This window comes from Dermacentor silvarum, chromosome 8 (assembly GCF_013339745.2).
Source record: "Dermacentor silvarum isolate Dsil-2018 chromosome 8, BIME_Dsil_1.4, whole genome shotgun sequence".
NCBI classification, from domain to species: domain Eukaryota; kingdom Metazoa; phylum Arthropoda; class Arachnida; order Ixodida; family Ixodidae; genus Dermacentor; species Dermacentor silvarum.
In genome coordinates, this window is record NC_051161.1 from 49,128,062 (window position 1) to 49,151,319 (window position 23,258).

A 23,258-nucleotide genomic window follows, 5' to 3' on the forward strand; every position below is an offset into this window, starting at 1 on the left:
ATATTAATCGGAAACACAAAAGAAAAGTGATAGAAAAGGGAAAAGACATATCGGCCGCGCGTGCCATTCGATTTTTCCTCGGTTACTTCTTGTTAGCTTCTACGTTGTCTTACTTTTCTTTCTTTTTTTTTTCTTTCTTTCTACCTTTTCCTTGTTGGACGTGCACATGTTTGGAGATGACAAATCGGAGAGGAGGAAACAATAAATGAAGAGAGAGAGAGAGAAAGAACGAGGAAACCAAGGAACTCGTGAGCAATAGCTGCTGCTACTGCTGGTATTGAACAACGTGTACTGTCTTGCGAGAACGCGGGGTAAACCGCGTCATTCTGGATCTGTGCGCACTGCTGCCGCCATATATAATGGTCGGATCAAATCGTTAATGTGCATACACGCGTTTGGAAGCCGGCTATATAACTACTTCCCGACGCCTGAAGGCAATATGTGAAGGTTAAACGGCGCGACTATGGGTATCGTCACGTGGTGTATTGTCGGTTTCTGACCGGCACGGTATACACGATCGTTTTAACACGATAGTGTCAAGGGCACCGTGCATGTCGGCGAAAATACAGTGTCGGCGTTCTGATCTTTCTCTCCAATCTTTAGGCCTTGACATCGCTCTACTAACATTATTTCACAAGTATGTACACTTCAATAGATCATGTTCCTTTCACCTCGATGTCCCATCCCGCACGTCGAAAAGATTGCGCAATCATTTGAGTTTTACACGGATCTATGGTGACACTTTAGCTTTACTACCAAGAAAGAAAAGAAACTTTCTTGTCGAGGCAGGGGCGGGATTCGAGCCCGCGTGCGCCTGGTCCCAAAGCGAGCGTCGTAACCACTAGACTACACAGCCACTTTTTTTTCTTTGTTGCATGCAAAACAAAACTGAAGGTATATTACAGTGCGGACATAGCTACACACTTAAAACTCGGGCAAACACACACATGCGTCCAACAAGTGCATCCAGTCAGGTGGAGGTTCCTGCGCAGCGTGCACACTTCTTACATAAGCTGCACTTTCTTGAAAGAATGATCTTGTAGCCACGCCTGCAGAGCACGCATTTATGCGAACCATATGATTGCGTTCGAGCGTCGTCGTCTTCGTCCACAGCTGGCGCGTTCGTACGCTCGTGCTCTGCGAGGTGAAGAGGTTTTGCGCGCTATGAGAGCGAGAGAGAGAGACGCATTCACGGAGCGGGTCTCCTGGAACGCGGCGTCGGTGTTGCAGGCTGCGCTATGCAACGCGCAGTGACGGCCGTAAGTCCGAGACGCGCGAAAAGAAATTATAATCATCGTCATGAGTATATAAGACGAAAAGTTCGTGCGCACTTCCGGAAAATGCGGGGCTATACGATCGCCCAGCTTCGCTGTTTCAAGCGTTGCGCGGCCGAGTGCAAGGTTTTTTCTTATTTTTTTTTTCCTTTTTTTTTTTTTTGAGGAGTAACTTGCCAACCTCAAACGAACTTGTGTTGCTTGTTGCGTCGCTTTAAAACCAGTCTTTAGGGGGCCCAACTGCAATCTTCGCGATCAAAAAGAAACAAAACGCACAATAAGATGTGACATCCCGTTCACGACTTATCTTTCTCGACAAGCCCTGCCTTGTCGTTCTTTCTCTGCCACAGTTAAGTAATCGCCGTGACACAGGCCCTCTTGTGCTTATTTCATAAATACGTGTATCAGTTTAACCAAACTCGTTTAGGCTTAGATACGTCACCACACACGTCACGTATAGACTATACAATAGCCTTAGCTTCATGCGCGTTTACAGTAATACTGACGCATTTAACTGATCGGCGCTTCCACGTGCCATACGGCGCTATGCAATAAGCCTTCCCGACAGCATAGTCGCGGAAACTAACCCAGTGAAATTTTTTGTTACATTTTGTTTGCCTTACATCTGCTATAACACGCTTTAATGAATTGCGCACTTATCCATGCGCCATGCGCTTTTCATCTTATCGTGTGCTTTAAACTGAGTACCATATATTTCTTGTTATTTCCGCATTGCTTAGTCTCCTCTTCTTTACTGCGATTATGTGCTCAATTTCTTTTTTTTTTACCATGTATTATATATATATTTTTTTTCTTTTTCATCTGGTTGTATATGCACTGTTGGGATTTTTGTCGCCCCCCTTACACAATGTCCTACGGGCCTGTAAGGTACTTCAAATAAATAAATAAAACCTGGAAGAAGCAAGGTCGATCACCATCTCGGCTGTTTACTCCAGCCTTGCACCACTAGTGCAAGCCGCCCACATTTTTTAAGCGAAGCTTTATAGGCTCACAGCTGTCGGAGGTGGTGGTGATGGTGTCACGCTGAAAAGTGTACCGATCCTGGTGATAGTGCAGAAAGGGTCCAAGCTCAATGGCACATACCCCTGTGAGTTCGGGGACCTGTATAACGCGCCCTTGAACGACCCTTGTCACACGCGGGACCCAACGAGACAAAATCACCAGCCCTTCCCCTGTCGAGAAAATGGGGGTAAGCAAAGTTTGTCGCCCGATTCTAACTTGAGCGCTTCCGAAGCCCAGGCGAAACGTCGGCGAAGAGCCGCGGACCCCGAGTTGCGGGAGCGCGATGTTGAGGCCAAACGTCAGCGAAGAGCCGCCGACCCTGAGTTTCGGGCAAACGAAGCGGAGTGCCTGCGACAGTGTCGTCTTGCCACAAGCTTCGCTTACCCCCATTTTTTCGACAGTGGAAGGGCTCTGAATTTTTTATATGAATTAGTCGCACACATTTCAACATCATAGTTTTAGGCAGGTATTTACCTTGCGTTTAGAGACATTAGATTAAAGAACATGAAGGAAGCATTAGCAGTTTTATCGCTGTATCTTGATGTTCTTGGTTACATGTAATGCTGATTAGATAAGCAGACATTTACTCTGTGAACTAACCAGTGCATGTACGGAGGTTTTTCGAGATAGCATGTGCGAGCGCTCGTGCACTGTGCGAGTCGTTGTGACTCAAAGTGTTCGCATCGTCTCTTGTCAAAACAAATTCCACCCATATGTGACACCTGCGGCAGGGAGGCGAACCCGCGACCTCGTACTCCGCAGCACACGCCATAGTGCTACAGTGCCGGCTTTGTCATCTAAATCAAAAGAGAAATCGGTGGCGATGATAGCAGCAATCGCGGTCGGTGATACTCGAATAAAAAAGACGCGGCTATCACGCTGTTTCATACTTATAGGGGTGCTTCGTAGTACATTCTAGATTGTCTTTAGATAACGTACCACTCCAAGTTCGGTCACAAGAAAATTAAAATTTAATTCTGGGGTTTTGCGTGCCTAAACGACGATATGATTATGAGGCACGCCGTATATAGTGGTGGACTCCCGGATTAATTGTGACCACCTGGGGTTCTTTAACGGGTTCCTAAATCTAAGTACACGAGAGTTTTTGCATCTAACCCGCGACTTAGCTATATAGCAAGTCAGATTTACATCCCCGTGCTATATACACTCGGGCGGATGGCTAATATATTTCATTTCGTGTTTAAGTGTTTAGCACATTGTATATCATAATATATCATAATCGTTACTCATCACCTGGAGTAGCAGGTCAGGCGAACAGCCAGGCTAACATCTTCTCCAGCATATCCTTAAAGCTTGAACCCCTCTCTCTTACGTGAGCACATATCAGCGATTGACTTTGTACTTTGGGACACGACAGAATTATTATGTCGTCCTTGGCGTACTTCCAAAGGATTTGTTCGAGGAAAACCTGGGAATCGAACTGTTCTTCAATAAGTTGCTCATTGAAGGCCATAAGCTTTGCGTTTAAAGGAATGAGGAAAGATAATGCAAGGAAAGACAACACGCACATGCACCACTGCCAAGATCCGAAATCACAATCCTTCGCATATTTTATTCCCAGTAAGCTCTTGTTACAACGAAGTCATCGGCACAGGAAATGGACTTCGTTATGGGCGATAATTCGTTAGAAGCGGACAGGCTCTAATATAGCCATAGTAACGCAGAACGTTCACTCCAACCGTGCGGGAGCTGGATCGATAGTGAGGATATGACAGAGAAAAGGAGGAAAGGCAGGGAGGGTCAACCAGACGCACATCCTGTTTGCTACCCTCTACGTAGCGGAAATGGGGTTGAGGGATGAAAAAGAATGAAATGAAGGAGACAGGACACCGAGGGAGCTTCGTCCGGAGGCGCACATCAAAATCACGGTCGCTCACTGAAGCCTCTCGACTTCACAAACTGCGTCAATGTATACGCATCGCTTTCTTGGGCCCGTGAGGCACGTGGCCACGGTCCAAGTACTTTTGTCGCTAACACGGATCTGGAATCCAGGTACTCCAACGCGGTGCAGAGTAGAAGGAGCTCGTGGTCGTCATAGGGTGGACGAATGGAGAGGATGTGCTTGATAGGCTCTAGACAACCGCACCATTACGGTTGTGGCTAGGTGTGGCATTCCAAAAGACCCGTTCGTTCTTTATTGGGATGAGTGCGATACCTCCGTGCGACAGTTGAAAAAGTGGTACTATGATGCGGCAATGCATACATGACAAAATTCTGCCGACGCCAGCGAGCGGCTGCCTCGCTTGTCGGTTATCATCACGGGATACACTTAGTGGAGAGGAGCGGTCGCCACGGGACCGGATTTGCCTTGGTACCGCTCTTAAATTGCCCTTTCTATGTTGGTGCAGAGAAACACAGAGCCATCCTGTGAGTGCTTCACCGAGTGGTCCCCTGCGAATTCCGCTCTTCGCGCTAAGCGGGGTGCGGCGCTTCTGCGCTTCAAATATTCTGGTCTAAAATGAATGCACTGCGATCAAAACCTGTTCTCACCTACCACCTAAAAAACAAAAAAAAAAAACAAAAAAACGAGTAAAGCGACATTTCGAATAGTGCGACATTATTATACCTAGGTGTTACTGTGTTATTTATTTGCGAATACTGACAGCCATTTGCCGGGTTCTTGCAGGAGTGGGTAACAATGCATATATTCAATGGCACCAAGAAAATTTCTGAGTGTCAACTCAAGTAATTATGAGTATGAACTCAACATTAGTATGAACTAAATTATAAGTTACTAAATTATAGTTGGTATAGCTACAACGTTAATTTCCTTCCTTTTTCTATATAAATACCTGCCAAATTGTACGATATTATCGCAAGTACGCCCGATATTTAAGCTTGCTTACAATAGTCGTACTGGCACTAATCATTTTATAATATTTTTCATTTGCGTCTTAGATTTAAGGCGGAACTGATTTCAAAAGATTATGTGCACAGTCGCGGATCAATTTCAGAGCATGATTTTTCAGACTCAATGATCATTCGGACCTGCCCGCGGCAGCGACAAGAGCTTATGGAACGAATGTATAACTGCAGTCGAAATTTCGGCCGCCGTTACGTGAATGTTTCGTGAATAAACTTCATAAACATTTCTATTTGTGGCACAGAGCGTTGTTGCTGTGGATATAGCGCACGGCTGTTCAAATCGTGCCTTCAAAGCAAGAAGTCTGCGAACGTTTATAATTTTAGCATATTTAGATAAAATATTTGTATTTTGTGCTTTCAAACGCGGTATTTTCTTTGTGTGTGTGTGTGTGTTTTTTTTTTTTTTAAATTGTAGGGTGGGCAGGTTTGCAATATAAGTGTAACCCGTCTTTTTCATATGTCATTCAGTTACCTACAGAAATTATGCTTTCATAAAATGAGAGGTTTTGAGAACGGTGTTGTAACAGTGGTGGTAGCTTGGTCAGAGATGCTGAAACTCTCCTGGCGGGGTCTGTGTGCCACTCAACTACGCATGAAACTATAATTTCAGAACACATTGATTTGCAGTGCACGTAATTACGCATAGTCGGTGTATTCCTTTTGCTGCAGATGTGGATTCCGTGTAGAATGAGGGTTGATCTAGCTGAAAACCATCGAGCATTGTACTTACAAGCCATTATCAAAAAAAAAAAAGAATAAAAAGCGTAACAACAGCATTCGTCAATTGACATCTATAGATCTCGAGCATTACGGAAGATAATTCGTTATATTATTGCAAAAGAAAAGCAGAACTTGAATTCCTTGTTAATCACTTCCGTGCACACAAAAATATGAGTAGCTGCTCAGAGTAGCATCTACGCATAATTGCGAGTCATTTAGACATTTTAGAAAGGACTAAACTTGTGCGTCTTTATACTAAGCACGTATGAAACAGAGGAAACGGGTGTCGAGTGCGACGTGCGGTGACAGCAGGCTGCTTATTCACGTAGCGTAAACGCAGACGCCTCTTTCCATTCTGCACATTTGCATTAAAAACCTCGCGCGAGTAATTACTATGTGACGTCACACCGTCCCGTACGGAGCACAGACGTCCGCTACGCCAGTCCGGCCTCAATTCCCTCCAAGGCCACACCCTCAACGTCGCACGCGAAAGTTAAGGAGCGGAAGAAAATAAGAGACAATGCTCGGACATCTTAGCTGGCGAAATTAGAGTGGTTGCCCGCTAAACAATGGTTTCGCGATTACCGCGGCCACCGCGGTTCCCACCGGATGAGCTCCTAAAAGTGGAGGCTCTCTGCGCGATATAACGGGGAGAGATAATTACAATAAGCAGAGATAAGTAATGCGACGTCTACCTTGGCCGCTTTTCGGAAGAATCTCGGCGACAGTAGCGGCATCCTGGAGCCGAAGTGCTTGGAAGGCGTCGCCGACATGAAGATCGCCGCAATGCACTTGTTGTTCGTCGTCTGCTCTTGGTCGTCTGCTACCGCGAGTGGCCCGATTTCGTATCCAGCTAGCTTGGCCGTTCCGCTAACTGCTACTGCGAACTCACTCGCAAGCGAAGCGTCCGGCGAGCGCCTCACAACACAAACACCAACTCACGCTCTCACTATACTTGTCGATCAAGGAGGTACATGGTTCGTGAATGTCGTCGTCGATTCGGCCCCGGAAAAAATAAACGCTTTCAAAAGGCGCGTCACTCGCGGTCCGCCGCTTTCAGCTTGCACCGCGCAGACGAGAGGGAGGATCGTCGTTTCTCTCTCTCTCTCTCCTCGCCGCCATTGCCCGACTCGGTGACGTCACGAGAAAGCGCATACCCTCTTGGGCTTCTTGCGTTCTCGTCGCCTTTCCTCCACGAATCTTGAGGTCTCTTTCTTCTCTTCAAGGTCGACCGGCGCCGCAGTGGGATGGCCGAATTGATGGAGTTACTATTATTGCCTTTCCTTACTTTCTTTTCTTTTCGCGTTTATTCTCATTCTCCTTTCTCCGCAATGGAGCGGACAAGGCCTGTCGTAGACTCGTACGTTGTAGTAGGTGCAGTTGTTCAGTTCGAGCCGTGCACAGGAGTGTGATGGGCGCTGTCGCGTCCCTGTCGTGTACCGCGGCGACACGTTTGATCGATGGCCAAGGGCCGGAAATCCACATGACATATCCCCCGTTACTGTGTTCGTGTTTTTGAGCGTTATACACATTCGTTCTTTAACAGTTATTGCTCCGAGCGTCATATGTCGATGAAGTCTGCCTAAGCTTTCTTCTTTACACTGACAGCTCTCACTGCAAAGTGCGGTCGCTGTACTGTATGTCTTCTGACGAGTTGCTCAACTTACCCCAATCACTCATCGGGGTAAGTGAGTCTCAGTTGAGTAGATTTGCTTTAGGGGACCGAAAACAAAATGGAACATGTACCAAACAGCATTGCCGCCTCGGGCCTATTACTGTAGTAACGTCTTTCAATTCCTATCTTTTTTTTTTTTCTCTTTTTTTTCGCATTTCGAGGCATACTACTAGACCGCACGTTTCCCGGCACTCTGTAGCTTTGGTATCAACCTTTTTCATCAATCTGCTATTTATTTATTTATTTATTTATTTATTTATTTATTTATTTATTTATTTATTTATTTATTTATTTATTTATTTATTTATTTATTTATTTATTTATTTATTTATTTATTTATTTATTTATTTATTTATTTATTTATTTAGTTTAAGTTGGGCGTCCTGGCGTTTCTGCAGCTCAGATGCAGGCTTTTGTTCTCCACGAAGATAGCAAAGAAGAATAATCGTGTACGTGTTTGTAAGCGTTAGCCTGCATTGCTCACGCATTTTGTGAGGTGTTCGAGGGACGTACGCTGAGGGGATACTCACGTACTAATCACTGCCGCGAAGGTGAGATCAACCTGTGGCTTGTTCGAATGAGTGCGTGAGTTCGAATGAGTGCATGAGTGCACCTCACGAGTGCATGAGTTCGAGGTTGAGTGTGGTCAGTCATCGGTGTGGTTTGACTATTGACGAGCGAGTTCGAGGCACCTCTAAAACAGTGCCACTCCTTTTTGTTTCCACGCACGCGTAAGGCGTAGGACTACAGCTGCATTTGTCGTTTTCAATAAGTAGTCAATTGGAATTAATTTCTTAGGTACCAATAAATCTATAGTTTCGATTTCTCTACAGCATACACACACCCACACACACACGCACACACTCACGCACACACTCACGCACTCACTCACTCACTGACACCACTCACTCACTCACACCATTCACTCACTCACTGACACCACTCACTCACTCACTCACACCATTCACTCACTCACACCATTCACTCACACACAAAGAGGCATCCCGTCAATAATAAAACATTTATTCTATCAAGCAGCATTTCTCTATACATTATACAAAAAAAAGGTGGTGTACATGTCTCTTGGATGAATTCCCCCTAAAAATTTTAGCCGTTGGCTTACGTAAGAACCACGCTGTTTAAAGCGCTGTATAGTCCATTCATATTCTTATTTTTACAAAGGGCTCTGATGTAGTTTTGCAGCCGACATGCATGGCTTAGCTCGTGGTAGCCGACGAATGCGCTTGCGTTTTCCAGGAGTCAAGGTTTGAAGCAGCATATAGGTCCGGTGTTTTCTCAGGTTTTCGGTCCAAGAAGCCTCGAGAGCCAACAAGAATGTGCTCAGGAATTCCACACTCGGACGCAGATTCTCACGTCATCTACTTGGTGGCCGCCATTTTTCTCTGCCTTCCGTAGCCGTAGAATTAAAACAAACAGGACCGGTATAGCGTTATGCAACCGGAGTTCGGGCTCCAGCTTATATATATTTGGCGCCGACCGAGGAACTGTATAATTGCGTATGCGGAATGCGTGGTACATAACGTCGCACTTCAAGTGAAATATTGCTCGGTATTCCCGGAGGAAAGGTGTATGCGCCGCTTCGCGCAGTAACTCGCAACGCTTGCACGTTCAACTCGGTATATACAGGAGTGACAAACTTGCTCGCTCGTCGAAATATGTCCTCGCAAAGTTTGTGCCACTAATTCGAACAAGATTTTTGTTATTTTCGTCTTGCTTCTTCTTTCATTATATGTCTATATATATATTTTTCTTTTATTCTTTCCCAAGTACGTAACGTACAGTACAGACTCCAACTAAGACAAAAACCAGTTAAGTCGAATTTTCGGATATGAAGTATACAGCGCGCGAACAATTTTGGGTTTCCCACAGATCCGAAGCAACAATAAATAAATAAATAAATAAATAAATAAATAAATAAATAAATAAATAAATAAATAAATAAATAAATAAATAAATAAATAAATAAATAAATAAATAAATAAATAAATAAATAAATAAATAAATAAATAAATAAATAAATAAATAAATAAATAAATAAATAAATAAATAAATAAATAAATAAATGAATGAATGAATGAATGAATAAGAGAGAGAGAGAGAGACAGCTAATTTGGTTCAGCTGAATTTCCGCAGCCTCCCCGCATCGGAAGACTTGTACGAAACGAACCTGATAGCTACACAAGAACCAAATGGTGTTACTATATGGACATAATCAGCTACAACAGCGTCTATACGATTACGTGGAAACCTACAATGCTGACACCAAACAAAAGGTAATTTAAGCGGTACGCTGGCAATTAGGCGTTCACCCAGGCAAAAGAAAATAGAAGAAAAAAAAAAAAAAACACCACATACATGGCACCCACTGATTCTGCCCTCAATTCTTCAGTGCATATTCAAGCCGATAGCTTTCTTTGGATTTTCCCCGGCCCTCTTTGCGGTTTGCATGTTTCTGGTCATTTCTGAGAGGTGAGTGAACTTGGGTCAGTAGGTATGCGCTGGCTTCTATGTCGAGCTGACAATGCATGGGGCATTCACTGGATATGTGATCACTGGAATTCAATCAATTCGGATCATCATCATCATCACCATCATCATCATCATCAGCCTATATTTATGTCCACCGCAGGAGGAAGGCCTCTCCCTGTGATCTCCAATTACCCCCGTCTTGCGCTAGCCGATTCCAACTTGCGCAATTCGGATATATGTGCCCTAATAGACAACTTGCCAGTAGCGCACCCAGGATCTCTGCCAGGGGGGGACAGTTTGCCAATACCATCTAAACAGCACTAATTTCGAATTCTTCACGGGAAATTGTAAAAAAATGCGCTTTTTGCGAGTGTGCAGACGAAATGCGTAAGGGAAGAAAAGGGGTTAAACAAAAGGGGGGGGTTAAGTCGGCCTAAGGGGGGGGGGGGGGGGGGGGAGGTTACAACCACCGAATCCCCCCCCCCCCCCCTCCCCGGTCGGTGCGCCACTGCAACTTGCTGCTGCATTCTGTCTGGCCTAGAAGACATCCCGATATAGGTCACCGGCGATGTGTCATAAGGTATACGTGCCCTAACAGACAACTGCGACACTGCGTCAGACCTATATGCTGCAGCGCTTGTGGAAATGTCCCGGACTGCGCTCAAGGCGCCACTATATATATACCAGCCGAAAGTGTCCAAGCCGCCCACGTGACTAGGTCATGTGTGGATATGTGGTCCGCACCATATAAATCCTTGTGAGATTTCATCTGACATCATCAACTACACTGTAAAAAAAAAAAAAAAAAAAAAAAAAAGATCCTGCAGTAAATTACGAGAATTATCTTGGCAGCTCTATTTCCAAGCAAAGCGTCTGACCTTCAAAATGACAGCAGGCGGTCATTTTATGTAAGGCGTATACACCAGCACTTTTTCCCGAGCCTTTTATTTTCGCTTTCTTTTTTTTTTTTTCTCGTGTGGCATTCGTGACTCTTTTCTCTTCTTGTTCACGGTGATAGAAACGTATGGCCAAGATCACGCCGGTGGCTCGTCAAAAATGATTTTTAAAGTTACCGTTAAATTGACGGCTGGTTTTTTTACACGGTATATATACATGCAATATAATTTGCATGCTCCAAACATTTCATGCCGCACGGCAAACCTTCGAATAATAAAAAAGGGCATATCTGTATGGGCCCATTCTTGGGCCAATCCTCCTTAACGGATGTGCCAAGGTGGCACAAGGGGTATGTAGCCCTAAATATATGACATCGATAGTGCCCCACACTGTAACATAATTTACACCCTTAAACGTGAATAAGGGTGTAAATCTATAACTCACACCCTTACACTTAAAAAGGTGTACAAGTGTGAGTTATAGACACATTTACACCCTTATTCACTCTTAAGTGTGTAAAATGTTTTACAGTGCATCCGCAACAGACACCTCCGCGTCGAGCACGGCCGCTTGACGGATAGCCATTGCAACCAACTTGCAATAAGGGGGGAATTGCTGAGGAGTTTCAACTGGGGTACTGTGATTACAAGATATAATAGAGAGGTTTAGATTGTCCGGTAATCGGGTAAACGGACCGTGCTTTGCGGCGTTTTGCCGGAACCGTAAACGTGAGCGGCCTGTATGGTGCTACCGCCTGGTGGCGAAGAAATCAAACAGACAAAAGACAGCTAATATTGCAGTAACCAAGTGTATTCTACTTCGCTGCTGGTGTAAATGGTCGACAGTGGACTAATCGTGTTGCCGCCGAAAATTTACACCAGCAGAGAAGTAGAATACACATGGTTACTGCAATATTAGCTGTTTTTTGTCTGTTTGATTTCTGCGCCACCAGGTGGCAGCACCATACAGGCCGCTCACGTTTACGGTTCCGGCAAAACGCCCCAACAACGCCCAGTTCCGCGCGCGTTGACCCGATTACCGGACAAGCTAAACCTCTCTATTGTGTCACGGAATTATTTGACCGCATGGTGGTTGGCAGTAAGAGAACCACTCCGTGTATCTTGTGTCCATGAGGGCTCGTGATTCACAGATGCCAAGGGGATACCATCATCCTCAGCCTATATTTATGTCCACTGCAGGACGAAGGCCTCTCCCGGCTGATCTCCGATTACCCCTGTCTTGCGCTAGCTGATTCCAACTTGCGCCTGCGAATTTCCTAAATTTATCACTCCACATGTTTTCTGCCGTCCCCGACTGCGCTTCCCTTCTCTTGGTATCCATTCTGTAACTATAATGGACCACCGGTTATCTACCGTACGCATTACGTGGCCTGCCCAGCTACATTTCTTTCTCCTAATGCCATCTAGTATATCGGCTGTCCCCGTTTGCTCTCTGATCCACACCGCTCTCTTCTTTCCTCTTAACGTTAGGCTTAACATTTTTCGTTCCGTCGCCTCTCTGTGCGCTCCTTAACTCACTCTCGAGCTTCTCTGTTAACGTCCAAGTTTCTGCCCCATATGTTAGCACCGGTAGAATGCAATGATGGTACAGTTTTCTTTTTAACGACAGTTGATTTGGAAATGCCTGCCGTATGCACTGCAGCCCAAGTTTATTCTTCTGTAAGTTCCTTCTCATGATCAGGGTCCCCCGTGAGTAATTGACCTTGATAAACGTACTCCTTTACAGACTCTAGAGGCTGACTGGCGATCCTGAATTCTTGTTCCCTTGCCAGGTTATTGAACAGTAGCTTTGCTTTCTGCCATATTAATCTTCAACCTTCTTATTCTAATACCTGTGTCACACGGCGCACCTTCAATCGGAATGAAATCCGATAGGCATCGAATTTATCGGTCGCGATTGGCTCTTTTAATTTTTGTGCGACGTGCGGGAGAGAGCCAATCGCGATCGAGAATTTCGATCCGGATCAGATTCGATCGCGATTGAAAGTGACCGTGTGTCACCGGTAAAAACTATTTGTTGAAATATTTTGCATTTTATAAATTCAAATTTATTTGGTTGGCTGCCCAATTCTTGGCTAGTCCCCTAGAGTGGATATGCGCCATTACCGCATAAGGCTGTATATATGGTGGCATAGCTCAACGTCGAAACCCTCCAGGAAGGCGTAGATACCATAGTTGACCTACACAAAAGTCCTAAAAATGGTGACCTTGGCATCGCCAGTACTTTGGACAGCCCGCGGAGCTCGCAGTACTGCAAGAGTATTGCCTTCGAGATTGCTTTTCATTAGTGTTCCGAGGGAGCTGTTGCTGACTGAGGGGAGAAGGGGTTGGGGGAAAGGGCTATGTGAGCGCCGCTTCTTCGTGCGTAGATTCTAAGTGCATGACGTGTAGCGTCTGGTGTTGATGAGACAAAAAGGATAATTGGCATCGTCATGTTGGCCGTCAGGCGCTGGTAACACTGAAATAAGCTTTAGAAAACAGGTATGCGAAGCTTCAGCATGCGGCTGCGACAGTCCAGAAGGCATGTGCCTCCGGTGCCGAGAAAGGTCTGTTTTTGTACAAATACAGAAAACGAAACACTTCGCCACATCTATAGTGGCGGCTCGGATAAAAGCAGACAGGGAAGCTAGCCGTATTTGTGATAGAGTTAAAGAAACGGCGTAAACAGGATATCTTACATGATCGTTTTTTTTTTTACTTCTTTTTTCCTCCTCCGAGACTTGGGAATCACCTCGTCTGGCAGCCTGCGCGTCGTAGGAGGAAGAATCGGTATGTCGTTTTCGAGGACACGAACTTCACCTCTAAGTCTATATTTGCCTCGTAGCTATATAATGATTCAATTGTTCTTGGCAAGCGTGTTTCTTTTTTTCTCTTCTTCTAGCTGGGCATCTGCCAGAAACGTACAGCCGTTTTCTAAACGATTTCTCAAAGATCATCATCATCATCATAGTGCTTGAAACGCTTGGATTCCATCTCGAGGACGAAGTTTCAAATACCATCGGTGAACGCGTCCTAAAGGTATTATCATTTTTTTATTCTGTTTTGTCCTCGTATATTATTGTGCCAATCTTCGCTATAACATCTTCATCTCAAAACATGCAAGCAGGAACTGTAGATATTGGTGATGCATAATCAGTAGCCACCTAAACGCTGGCATAGTCTGCTCTTAGAATGAATGGTGAACGTTCTAACGAGAGAGAGAGATAGAGAGAGAGACTTCATGTGCAGTCCTTTACATTATGAAGTTTTGTATATCGATTACAGAAGGCCAAACTATTTAACGTTTTAACGATTCAATGTACCACCGTTGCTGCTTTCTGACCTGTTTAAGTTTAGCGCCAGTTTTAGCACTGATGCATACGTGGCGCATTCTGATGGCGATTTCTGAACATAGTAAATGACGCCGCAGCAGCACCGTCAAGTTTACAACGCGAGCTGATAAAAGCGAGTAAATGCGCCACGCACGAGGCCAATAAAACGGCGCAAAATAGTCTTCCGCTTGTTGTGTTTGTTTATTTTGCCATCAATGTATCCGTGATCTATTTTCGCGCAATGTTAGGTAAATGGCGGTTTCCAACCATGTGTGTTGTTTTGGGTTGCCGTTGGACATAAGATGGCGTCCGTAGATGTGTATTGTGTTTGTGGCCAGCCGTACGACCCAAATCTATTTATGATACAGTGTGATGTTTGTAAAGACTGGTTTCACGGAAAGTAAGTAGCCTCGGCCCGATCGCAGTGCACGCGTTTCTTGTGCGTTTGCGCCCGTAATGTGCCCGCCGACGCGTCTGTGCTGAGTGCGCGCCGCGGACGCGTTGGTTTCCTATCTTGCTTGGATGACACTCGCGGATCTGTTGCTAACAGCTTGCCCGCCAAGTTGCCCGCTCTCGACGAAGTCTTCGCAGGAACGTGAAAGGTTTCGCCAACTGCTCCAGCGTTGATCGCAGTCGCGTTCGTTTCGCTGTCGCGCATCGCACGCTGACTGCCCATCAGCTGGTTCCCCCGTCTTCCGAGTGCAAACATTTTTTTTTTGTGTGTGTGTGCTTTCTTTTTCTTGACGAGAAACGCTACACGCGCCGCTGATCTCACTTACAGCTGTCTCTAAAGCTTGTATTTGAGTAAGAATGGACGTGCTGACTGCGTTGAAAGTCGCGCACTTCTTTTAAGCGCGGCTGTTTGGCGAGAGAGACGGATAATCTCTGCCCGGCTGCACCTGACGTATCGACCACGCTTTCGAGAGCGTGCAAGCACACACTTGTGAAAGCTGTCAAACTGGGGCGCTCGCTGGTCGCTCGCTTGTTGCAGGCGGTACGCGAATCGACACTTTGAAATGATCATTTGCCGTGTTGTTTCTTTCGGTTTCAGTTGCATAGATGTGAAAGAACACGATGCCTGCGACATCATCAAGTACCACTGTCCTCAGTGCCAGTTGACCTTCGGGCCGTCAATCTGTGAGTGAAACATGCTCTCTGACCGCGGCTTATTTTTTCATTTAGCTTCCTATATTCGAGCTTCCTTGAGCTGTTTGCAGAGAACGCTTTGCAAAGTGAAACCAAATGTGTGCCATGCAAACGATACGTCGCTTACATCGATGTGAACTCTTCTTAAAGCACCCTCTCTCTGAATAACGCGTTAGCATTTGTTATTTCAACCCGAGCTTAAAAAAAGAAAAGAAAGAAAAACGGTTTGCGATGCCATGTGTTGTTGTAGTATGTGTTCAAATTTTAGCTTCATCGGATGGTATTGACGTGGCTTTCGACATAAGGATACATCCATCCGTGGATATATCCTTGTACCCCCTCCCCCTTTTTCTAGTTTACTATAGCCTGAGACGTTTTAGTGGTGTAACTGCAGTTATCAGTGCTGATAATAAACCTTTCATGTTTCATCTTGTAAGCATTGCATCTGCAGTTCTCATTTTTCAATCTATAGAGTAAAGGTGGACTCATAAAGTGTTATAATGCACAAAGGTAATCAAAAATCAAACAAGTTCATTCTGCTATCTATGCCTGTCCTGTTTCAACCTGCCTTGCTCTGTTACACAGCAAATGCTCACAAAATAGGCCAACTGTCTATTTTCCCTTTTACTTAGATTAATGTTTCAAGAGTAATTATTCCACTGTTTTCTGTAGTTGTTTTATGTACACAGCATCACTGTTTTATGTAGTTTGAGCTACACTTCTACTGACACTGACATGGCATCGTGATATTTCAGGGAAACAGAGGACTAACTGGCATCGGCACGACTACTCAGATCCTGATGCGAGTGATAAGGTAAGGCATCCACATTTCGCTAAAGTCTTGTGTGTGATGTATGCTACATTGTGTTATAACTCTCTCATCCCATATTTTCAGCCTGTACAAACAGGTACCTACGTTTTCATAAAGGAACTCAAGTCGAGGCATTTTGAAAGGTAAGTTTTTCTCTGTTGGTTTTAGCGCTGAAGTATTTTATGCTGAGCATTTTCTGTTAGGACCTTTCTGTTAGGACCTTTAATGCATCTGTTGTTACTTTTGGTGCACGTTTGAATCTGTGAGAATGATGTAGCTAAAGAAAAAATATATATATACGTGTTTTAGTGCTCACAGAGTAATCATTGTAGAACAGCTCTCATTGCCCTTAATTGGGCGCATTCCCATGTAATCTTGATCAAAACCTACTGAATCCTATGCTGTCATATTGGGGGAGCCAGAGGAGCAATCCTCCAGTGTATTATAATATAGAACTACCATTGCTAGTACGCCTTCCTGTGCGACCTAGTGTGAATATTTTCCTCAGGTACTCTTGACCAGCTTGAAGTTTAAAAGAAAGCATGAACAGTGAATTTTTCTGGCAGTATACAGCTATAATATAGGTTCCTACAATCAGGATAAATATAGGTTCTTCTAATCAAGGCTCTCTCATTAGCTGTGCGCCGGGTAAAATCTTAAAGCAGTAGTATTACACATGCATGGAGGCCTCCAAAATTGTTTAGTGAGCTCTTGACAGCCATTTGTTATAAAATAATGGTTTGTCAAAGAGCAAAGTTAAATCTTGATGCCTATTTGCTGCGGGAAAGCAGCTGTGTCAAGTTGCGATGACTGTTTTTGGATAGGATGGAACTTGCATTTTTAATGGCAGCGAATGTTGTACACTCGTACACCTAGCATACATGACAAACATTTGTGCCCTTGCATGCAAAGGTAAGGTACTACTGGTAATTAAGGCAAAGTTAATTAAGGCACAGCTAATTAAGATAAAGTTAATTAAGTCACTTGAACTCACGACCTTGGGTGGGAGTCAAACCCTCAACCATTGAAATTAAGAGGGATGACTAAGCGAAGTGCACATAGGGAATTAAGGGTAATGACTAAGCAAATTGAGAGGATGAGTAAGCGAATTACGACGGGTGACTAAGCGAAGTAGACTAAGCGACATAAAGGGGGATGTGTACGTCATGTGTTGTCTTTAATGCTTCGGCACTTGGGCTTTCGCCTTCAAGTCGTCTTAGGGATAACATAAGAGACCCTGTGAGTTTTTTCTAATGGAGAATGTTGTTCAGACATACGAGTATCCTTTAAACTGGTAACTGTTTTGTCACGTGTCACATGTTTTGGCATTAAAAAAAATGTGGCGGGGTACTGTTACTTTTGCTCACGACAGCACATACTTCTGGTAACTATTCCTGCCATTAGGTAGGTAAAAAAAAGGGTTAACCATTCCTCTTATTGGTTCTAGAAGTAATTCAATTCCTTGTTACAACCTTTCCAGTGCGGAGAGCATAGTGACCCGGCTGAACGGGGACCAGTTCAACCTGCAGTACCTGCTGCACAGTGGGTTCACTAACCCAGTCTTGGTCACCAAGAAGGATGGCCTTGGACTTGTTATGCCACCAGAGGACCTCACTGTCAGTGATGTCATGGATTTCATTGGTTAGTGACCTTCTCATTACTTACAATCTCTTTTGTTAACAGCATAGAGACTTGCTGACTGTGTTAGTGCTGTTGCCTTATGCCATCACTGTAGGTAGCCATCGTAGTAACTCACCTCCTGGTAAACTCCGTCATCATTTCCTTATGATGTTTTGCTATATGTTATACAACATATAACAGTAACACAGCAGCAGTGCCATGCACTCTAGGCAAAAATGATAATCCTTTTATGTCTGCTGCCCTGTTACCACCAGTGCCTCGTGACCTCTGCTTCAAACACACGTAGCAGAATTCTAAGTACACATGTTGGATGATTCTTTTACGAGATGCTGTGCTCTTGTTTTACGAAAGTTCTGCTAGTGGCATGGCATTGTAACTGGGCAATGTCAACATGCTCGGTCTGTGCGCTGCCACAGGGCCGGATTTTATGTTGGACGTCATCGACGTCCGGAAGCAGGAGGATCTCAAGATGACCATGTCGGAGTGGGTTGACTACTTCAACAGTTACGATCGCTCCAAGGTCTTCAACGTCATCAGCCTCGAGTTCTCAGACACCAGGTCAGTGACCACACCCTAAAATGTAGTATTTATTAGGTTGCAGTTATCAGTGGTGCAATTCTCATAGAATTTTTGTGGGCCTGCAGAAGTAATAATGGACCTTAAGCATGATTGGTTTGTGCCATCATGCATTATGATAAAGAAAGTACAGTTCAGATAAGTAGAGGGATAACTTTGAGGGAAGGAAGCGGGGGTGAATGTGGTTCTCGTAATGCACATTGTGGTTACCATGGCTGCTTTGAGATTGAGAGCTTCTGACAGGCATAACATCTACTGCTTGCAGGCTGTCCGACTTTGTGAAGCCACCATCGCTAGTTCAGCGCATCAGTTGGGTGGAGAACTGCTGGCCATCGCATGTCCCCAACATTGGCGTGTTCCAGCGCCCTGCCGTCATGAAGTACTGTCTCATGAGTACCGAGAACAGCTTCACCGACTTCCATATTGACTTTGGTGGCTCCTCAGTGTGGTACCACGTTCTCCGAGTGAGTTGATGCTAATGTTGTGTCAATTTTATTGCTCTTTTGAACTGATAACAAGAGTGGCAAGGAATAATAGATAACAGGGCAGCAAGGGAACAGATACACAGTTGACAGTGGCAGAAGATTAAGTGGGGTAATGAGATTAAGGACTTTGCAGACATGGGATTGAGATGGCTTCAACAGTACAAGGTTACTGGAAATTGCCTGGAGACACTTTTGTCCTGTGGTGCACTTATTTGGGTCACTTCTGATGTTGATTGCACTGCTGGTAGTTGCTGGCTTGGTGTTGAGTGCACTAATTATCAAGTTAAATATTCTTTATTGCTTGCACAAGATGCCAGGCGATCCTGTGAAGACTTCCAGTAATTCGTAAAAGCAGTAGTACATACAGATAAAGAGGTTATTTTGCCAACACACTATTTGTGCCAGTGGACTTCTGTAAGTGTGTGATAATATCTGGGAAGCTGCTTAGTTATCTAGTACAATAGAACCCCTCTGATATGTTTTTCACGGGGCTGTAATAAAACAACATGTAAGAGCCAGGAAATGCAAATGCCGAGAAACGGGAAAAATTGAGAAATAAGAGTGGTGGTGCACTGCAGACACTTTTATTTTAATTCTTACGCTTGGAAAAAAGTCGCATTTCCGCCCAGGAGGTGAAGCATTGATTGCAATAGCAAATTAGTAGAGAGCTATACAAAGAAAAGATAGTAGTTTTATTGTCCGTGCAAACTTGTAAACATTCGCTCATTAACTATATTAACAAGCGTGGTGTCAGCGTGCACAGGCAAACATGAACACATCACACTCGGTGACCACGGACACTCACTGTAAAAGCGCAGGTGTGAGGAAGCGCGGCAGGAGCAGCGAGTTAAGTGACCTTCGTGCTGTTTATCGCTTCAACGCAAACTGAGCGGCAGAAACACAGCACCCACAATGGTATGAGCCGTCGGCGCACCTAGACTCTGCCCCCAAAGCAGATCGCTTTCAAGATATGGCCCGCACGATCGCGCAGTACGCAGTTGATGCCAGAGTACAACGCCGCCCCCTATCCCTCTCCTCCCCCTGGTGCCTCGAGTGCGACGGAAGACGGTGCACTTCCTCCCCGCTTTCCTTTCTTGCGTGCACGAGATTGAGCCTTCATCTGCGGCTTCCCTCGTACGCTTTCACTTGCACGTACGACGTGCGGCGACTGTGTTATCGCCCTTGGACTTTATACGTGACATCTATGCGCCAAAACCAATTTTAGGGCCCCAACGCATCATAGACACCATCTTTGAATAGCAAATACGGATCTTAAAGGCCATGCTTTTGGTTGCGGAAACTGAAAATACGTCATAGGTGTCTCCCCGGCACTTTGGGTGGCCAATCCGATCGCCAAGCTACCACGCCAGCTTTATGAAAAGTCAACATGCCCGCTCGAGCCGGCACGGGGTGGCAGTTCGCAATGCATGATGATAAAACAGTCCCACAGTTGCGACGCAGCAGCGGGGTTCCCAATGCGTTGGATCCTGTGGGAGCTATGCCAGGACCGGCCGAAAACAATGTAACAGCCAGGAAAATGCAGCACCTGGGAACGCAACAGTGGGTTTCTACTGTATTACTAATTACATCTACATTAATAAATTTGTAGCAGTGTTGCAGTTATAGAATTGAGTCTGGTTAGCAATTGCCGGCATACCTTTGCAAGGCTATATCCGGTCATAGCTAGCGCTATCCCACTCCTTTGGTGCGTGCTCAAGGTATGTCCAATCAGAAGTAAAGCTTAGAGTGGAACCTGTGAGGTATTCGTCACCAAACTTGTTGAGAAATCCATTAATGTTCCATGTTTTCCACTGAATACTTGCTGAAGAATATTTTATAAAACCTCTAAATTCGTTTCACTCTTAAGTGTAAAACTGAGCTGAGTTTTTGGAGTTTCCCTTGTACGCTCTCTATGAAGCTCTATAAATTTCTAGAAATCGGCCATTGCTGTCATTATTACTGGTAAACTTTTAGTAGGTTTCTCATTTCTTTTAATAATTTAATAAAGGTATTTAATAATTATTGCAGGGTTATTCGACCATGTAGTAATTCAAAAATTCTGGTAGAGCCTGTGTTATGATGGGTGTTGGTGCGACTGCGATTAGCATTGAAGCAATGTGTCGACTCAACACCATAATGCAACCACCAAAAATGCATTGTGTATGAGGCATGTATGCGGCTGGAATGCTCTCTCATGCTTCCCTCGGGACATGCTGCATCATCTGGTGCCACCGCAGTGAAGACCCCACGTGGTGCAGTGTGTGAATATGCACGATGTCCACATGAAACCTCCCTGATTTCAAAATGAAAAAACAAAAAAAAAACTATGATACATTGATACCTGCAATTTGTGGCATCATATTAATCAGATGAACTCAAAAAGGTAAAAAAAAATTAAGCGCTTCTACATGGGCTTTCTTCATAACCCTTAAAATTCCGCTTAAAATTAGTTTCTGCTTACCACACCACACATTGGGCTCTCTCTTGAGGTGTTCTCATTTTTGGTGTTTATTCAGCACTTGAAACAAACTAGGAATCGTATAGAAAAAAGAAATCAGCAAAAAACTTCTTGAATTGCTTTACATGATGCCACAAACTGCAGGTTCCTGTGTATCATAGTTTTTCATTTTGAAATCGGGGAGGTTTCATGTGGACACCTTGTACATTCAAACAAATTTGTGTGAATATTTATGATGCGGGTTTGACTCTGCCCACCACCGGAGTAATTTAAATGCTATTTTTTGTCATTGAAGAGTAGCACAAACGTAGTAGTACCCAGTAAACCAAGTTTGCGTCAAAGAGATTCATCGAAGTGTGACACATGTTCAGTTAAACATGTACGTGAGCTTAAAACAAGCGAAAAACAAACTGATTTTGTGTACAGGGGGAGAAGATATTCTACTTGATACGGCCTACCCAAACCAACTTGAGTCTCTACGAGCACTGGATGGCCTCGGCCAATCAGAGCGAGACCTTCTTCGGGGACCAGGCGGACGCCTGCTATCGGCTCACCCTCACTGCTGGGCAGACGCTCTTCATCCCGACTGGATGGATACACTCGGTGTACACCTCGGTGGACTCCATGGTCTTCGGTGGAAACTTCCTGCACAGCTTCAACATTGGCCTCCAGCTACAGTGCGTGCCCACCATTTTTCTTTTTTTTTTTCTTTTATGAGCTTTCTTTCTCATTCTGCTTCTAAATTGCATTGGTGTCCCCTGCGAGAGGTTGTTGATACCTTCGCATCTACATGCTCTATGGCTATGCTTTCCATGTTATTGTGATGTGACAGCTAAAGGCTAAATTCACTGAAAACCGGCGGAACCTTCACTTTGTGCTGAAATGTCGTTTTTGTGTGTGTGCAGGCTATATGCGTGAAAGCATGGTACTATCGCGCTTAGTATGAGCTAGAATGCCAAAGCGTGCGGCAAAGCGTTTGCGTGTTGTAGCTCACACTTAGCGCGATAGTACTATGTGCAGGAGTGTAGCTCCAGTACTACATCATTAGGAATGATCTAGCAGAAAAAAAATGAAGGCTGCAGTGTAGTTTGCTTCCATCACTTTAAGTACTCTGTGAGATTGAAATTTGATTCCTACTAACTGTCCAGATCACTCAAGGAAAAAAGAAAAAAGAAAATTTAGAATCCAACAAGGCTTGAGACCGGGGTGGTTGGGGTTCTAGTTACTGTGAATTACTGCACCCACCGGGACAAGGACAGGAAATGACAAAGACAAGTGCCAACTGTGAACTTTGATCCCAGTGCTAGAGCTTTTCTAACGAAGTAGGGTTAAGACATATCGCCATCAGTGTGGGTACCAAAGTTCCCAGTTAGCACTTGTCTTTGTCATTTCCTGTCCTTGTCCCGGTGTGTGCTGCAATTCACAGGCACAATTTAGAATTCAAGGCTTCTGACATTAATGCCTCTGATGATTTATTAACCACAGGCAGTAAAGTTGCAACAGAACTGAAGAAGGATGTTTGTGCAACACGATTGGGAGAATGTGCCCATCATTCCCAGTATGGACTGTGGGGGCCAATAAGGATGCAGACCAATAGATACATGTTACAGTACTACTGTGTTTACTTGCGTAATGAGCCCACTTGCTTAATGAACCCACCCCCCACATTTGTCCTTGGGAATTGACTTCTTTTTATTTATTTCGCATAAAGAACACACACCTGTCCTGAACTACCGACGATAAACATTAGCAACAACGAACGCAAGTGATGTGGGAATGCACCTTGTCGACCAAGCGCTTTTGTTGTTGATGATGATGATGCACCCGCTTCATCATCACAAACGT

The 23,258-nt window shown here is 44.6% G+C and overlaps 2 protein-coding genes across 4 annotated transcripts in view; one reads left to right on the forward strand and one right to left on the reverse strand.

The window, feature by feature from the left end:
- LOC119461181 (GRAM domain-containing protein 4) overlaps positions 1 to 6,892 on the reverse strand; it is a 108,619-nt gene extending 101,727 nt beyond the window's left edge. Inside the window, exon 1 of the mRNA XM_049671896.1 lies at positions 6,599 to 6,892. Within this exon, the coding sequence (XP_049527853.1) occupies positions 6,599 to 6,676 (78 nt within the window). The 5' untranslated portion in view covers positions 6,677 to 6,892. The remainder of the gene's footprint in view (positions 1 to 6,598) is intronic.
- A 7,604-nt stretch (positions 6,893 to 14,496) lies between these two features.
- Positions 14,497 to 23,258, forward strand: part of LOC119461183 (histone lysine demethylase PHF8) — a 42,172-nt gene continuing 33,410 nt past the window's right edge. For 2 of the 3 annotated variants that reach the window (XM_037722404.2, XM_049671901.1), the window contains exons 1-8: positions 14,497 to 14,696; positions 15,348 to 15,433; positions 16,198 to 16,256; positions 16,338 to 16,396; positions 17,734 to 17,894; positions 18,311 to 18,452; positions 18,736 to 18,934; positions 21,840 to 22,090. In XM_037722404.2, coding sequence (XP_037578332.1) covers positions 14,599 to 14,696; positions 15,348 to 15,433; positions 16,198 to 16,256; positions 16,338 to 16,396; positions 17,734 to 17,894; positions 18,311 to 18,452; positions 18,736 to 18,934; positions 21,840 to 22,090 — 1,055 coding nt within the window. In that variant the 5' untranslated portion in view covers positions 14,497 to 14,598. The remainder of the gene's footprint in view (positions 14,697 to 15,347; positions 15,434 to 16,197; positions 16,257 to 16,337; positions 16,397 to 17,733; positions 17,895 to 18,310; positions 18,453 to 18,735; positions 18,935 to 21,839; positions 22,091 to 23,258) is intronic. The other variant, XM_037722405.2, reaches the window with a different exon arrangement.